We start from the raw sequence: 2649 nt of genomic DNA, 5'->3' as shown, positions 1-2649 counted from the left end.
TGGACCAGTTGGCCCTCCAACCAACTACTGCACGATGAGATGATCTGGAAGTATTAGGTCATGCTCTTCATTCGAGTCGACAAAAGTTGCAAGATAGATTTCAATCATAACACCGAAAAAGAATAATTTTTTTGTACATCGTCTGCCCTTAAAACTATTTGCCCTCAAAACTATTTGCTCAAGGGCATCATTATGCATGTGGAAGGTGGCAAAACTTCACATGGATTCCGAGTGTTGGAAGAGAAATGATATATATAAATCCACCAACCAGTTTTCGTCCACATGCCAATTATCAAACTTCTGTCTTCGGAACCAAAGTCCACTTCTACCAACTCCTGTCAAGTTGTCCATGGAAGCATCACCCAAAGCAAGCAATGCAACAACTGGCATCAAGAATTTCCTGCCTTGTTTGGTGGCCATGGCCTTTCGTCTTTACATTCTTGGAGTGCAAGGCTTCACAGCTAGCTAGCACTGAAACCTTGCAAAGCACATCAAATTAACTTGTTTGAATGCGAGATTTGTCAGCACTCGTTGACTAGGGAAAAAATGAAAAAGCATCCAACGTTCCAGCACGATCATTTATTTACGACCAGCACAAATTATATTATCAATTATAATGAAGTGGAAACATCCAAATCACCGAATGAAAGAACTTAATAGAATAGTTTACGTTGGCACTTGGCGCAAAATACACGTCTCAAATTCTGCTTAAACATCCAAACATGTCTACTCCACCATAAAGAATTGAACCAAAAGAAAGCCACGGCAGTGAATGCGGCACATGGTGTGCTCGGAAGCCCACCAACCCTCACAGAACAAGAATCAGGCTGCCGAAGAGTGCGCAGACCAAGTGATTGAAGAGACTAGCGCCGCTGCTGTATGGAAGGGCGCGGGCGCCGCTGGTCGACGACTCTGATGATTTGGGCGCAGAAGCAATTTCACTTCGGGGAGGAGCAACGTCGGATGGCTTCGTGGTCTCAGGAGCTGGAGCTGGAGCAGGAGCTAGAGGTGGATCACTGCTGAAGATGGCCAGAGGAAGTAAAACACGGTTGATTTGATAAACCGCCGTTGGAGAGGTTGCCCACACACTGCTAATGATCTTTGTGTTTGACCAACTGGAAGCGACATGGATGAGACCCGATGAATCAGTGACGTTGAGCGTATACTGCCCGCCCGCCATTGTGCTGACGGGGTTCGAGTTGCTAAGGTTCGTGAAGTCGGAGAAGGAGTAGTATTTGGGGAAGGCATGGTAGAGGAGCAGAGATTTTAGCTGGTCCTGGGTAAGATTTCCGAGGTCGGATCTCTCGAGCGAGGCAAAGGCTGCATTACTGGGGACAAAGAGGGTGATGCCTTGTTTGGTATCATTAGCCTGGTTCTGAAATGTGTCGATAACTTGGGTCTGAAGGAGATAGTTGAGGAAGGCGTTGAAAGGGCCAGCGACTGAGAGCAGATCCGTGAGGTTGACAAAGTGCGGGGCTGGAGCAGGTGCCGGAGAGGGAGGCAGGAATGGAGCTGGAGGAGATTGTGCAGTCGCAGAAGAAGAGATCAACGAAACAAGTAGCGCAGTGGCACAAAACAATGATGAAAGCCCCATTTTCTTTTCCAAAATCTTTTCTTCCTGCGCTGCGCTAGTTGTCACTCTGGAAATCCCTGCAAGAACGTAATAACCATGGTCAGAAATTCTGTGGCAAATTCACAAGAGCTCGTTTTGTCCAAATTTAATAATTGAGCACCGGCATCCATCCGTTTCGCTCAAATATTCACATCTCACGATGAGGGACATCATTTATACTGCTGGAAAACAAGATCTTTCCGATATTTAACATTAGATACAGAGATCTGGAAACAAAATGCCCAGAAGAGAAGATCTCGAAACATTGACCCAAAAAGAAGGTAAAAAGACAGAGAAGAGAGAAATAACTGGAATCCAAGTCTTCGATCCATTAGCAAAAAAGTGAGTCAGAAATGCCACTAGTCGGCACAAGATCTAGAAAGCCTAACTCCTGATTTAGTTTTAGATTCTCCGAAAAAGAAAAAAAAAAAAAGCAAGCAACAGGGAAATCCCTGCCTAACATGCAAACCTGAAGTGAAGTTAGAGAGCCATGGTACTCAAAACGCTTAAAATGTAGATCAAAGATGAGAAAGTAAAATTTAATGCAATGAGGAGGAAAGTGTGAAGAACTGACCAACTTCAGCAGGAGACTGAACCACCTCAATCTCAATGGAGGGAGGCTGAGCCTGATGCCGAGGCTGAGGAGAATATAAAGTGAAGTGAGAGGTGAGTAGGTGATTATTACAAAAAGAGGCCAGCTGCTTTGGCTTGCCACCTAATAATGAACTTGACAGCAGTTGGCAGTTCAAAACTGACCTCCCAGCTAATGGATCCCCTCACCTCTCCATTTTCTTTGTGCTTTAAAAAATTTCCTCACTTGCACTCTACGTCCCTACAGGCCTACCTAAAGTCTCTGCCATCAGATTGGTCAGAGAGAGACACCAATGTTGCTGAATACTACTTATTAAGCGGTAAATCGATCTTAATGTTTGTATGAAATTTTACATCGATCATAATTGTTCCAAGTGAAATCTGCGAGCGGAAAGGAAGCGGTGGAACCTGCGGTCGCCTTCCTCGAGAGGGTTGGGAGGAGCTCC

At 45.1% G+C, this 2649-nt stretch overlaps 1 protein-coding gene across 2 annotated transcripts; it reads right to left on the bottom strand.

Annotated features, from left to right (window-relative positions):
- Nucleotides 1-636: 636 nt before the first annotated feature.
- Nucleotides 637-2264, bottom strand: LOC141840510 (fasciclin-like arabinogalactan protein 7). Of its 2 annotated transcripts, none has more exons than XM_074728520.1 (2): nucleotides 2187-2264; nucleotides 637-1650 (listed from the first exon to the last, which is right to left on the bottom strand). In XM_074728520.1, the coding sequence occupies exon 2, from the start codon at nucleotides 1592-1594 to the stop codon at nucleotides 809-811; it is 786 nt and encodes a 261-aa protein (XP_074584621.1). In that variant the 5' UTR covers nucleotides 1595-1650; nucleotides 2187-2264; the 3' UTR covers nucleotides 637-808. The 2 variants fall into 2 exon arrangements, with proteins under 2 accessions (XP_074584621.1, XP_074584622.1); XM_074728521.1 differs by lacking the exon at nucleotides 2187-2264 and adding an exon at nucleotides 2082-2179.
- Between the last annotated feature and the right edge of the window lie 385 nt (nucleotides 2265-2649).

Source organism: Curcuma longa, chromosome 11 (genome assembly GCF_044706935.1).
Source record: "Curcuma longa cultivar G26 ecotype Majalengka, Jawa Barat chromosome 11, ITB_CL_G26_1.1, whole genome shotgun sequence".
Lineage (NCBI taxonomy): Eukaryota > Viridiplantae > Streptophyta > Magnoliopsida > Zingiberales > Zingiberaceae > Curcuma > Curcuma longa.
This window is presented reverse-complemented; position numbering and strand designations above follow the sequence as displayed.

Coding starts and splice junctions, on each gene's coding strand:
- LOC141840510 (XM_074728520.1), bottom strand. CDS start 1,594: ATGGGGCTTTCATCATTGTTTTGTGCCACTGCGCTACTTGTTTCGTTG.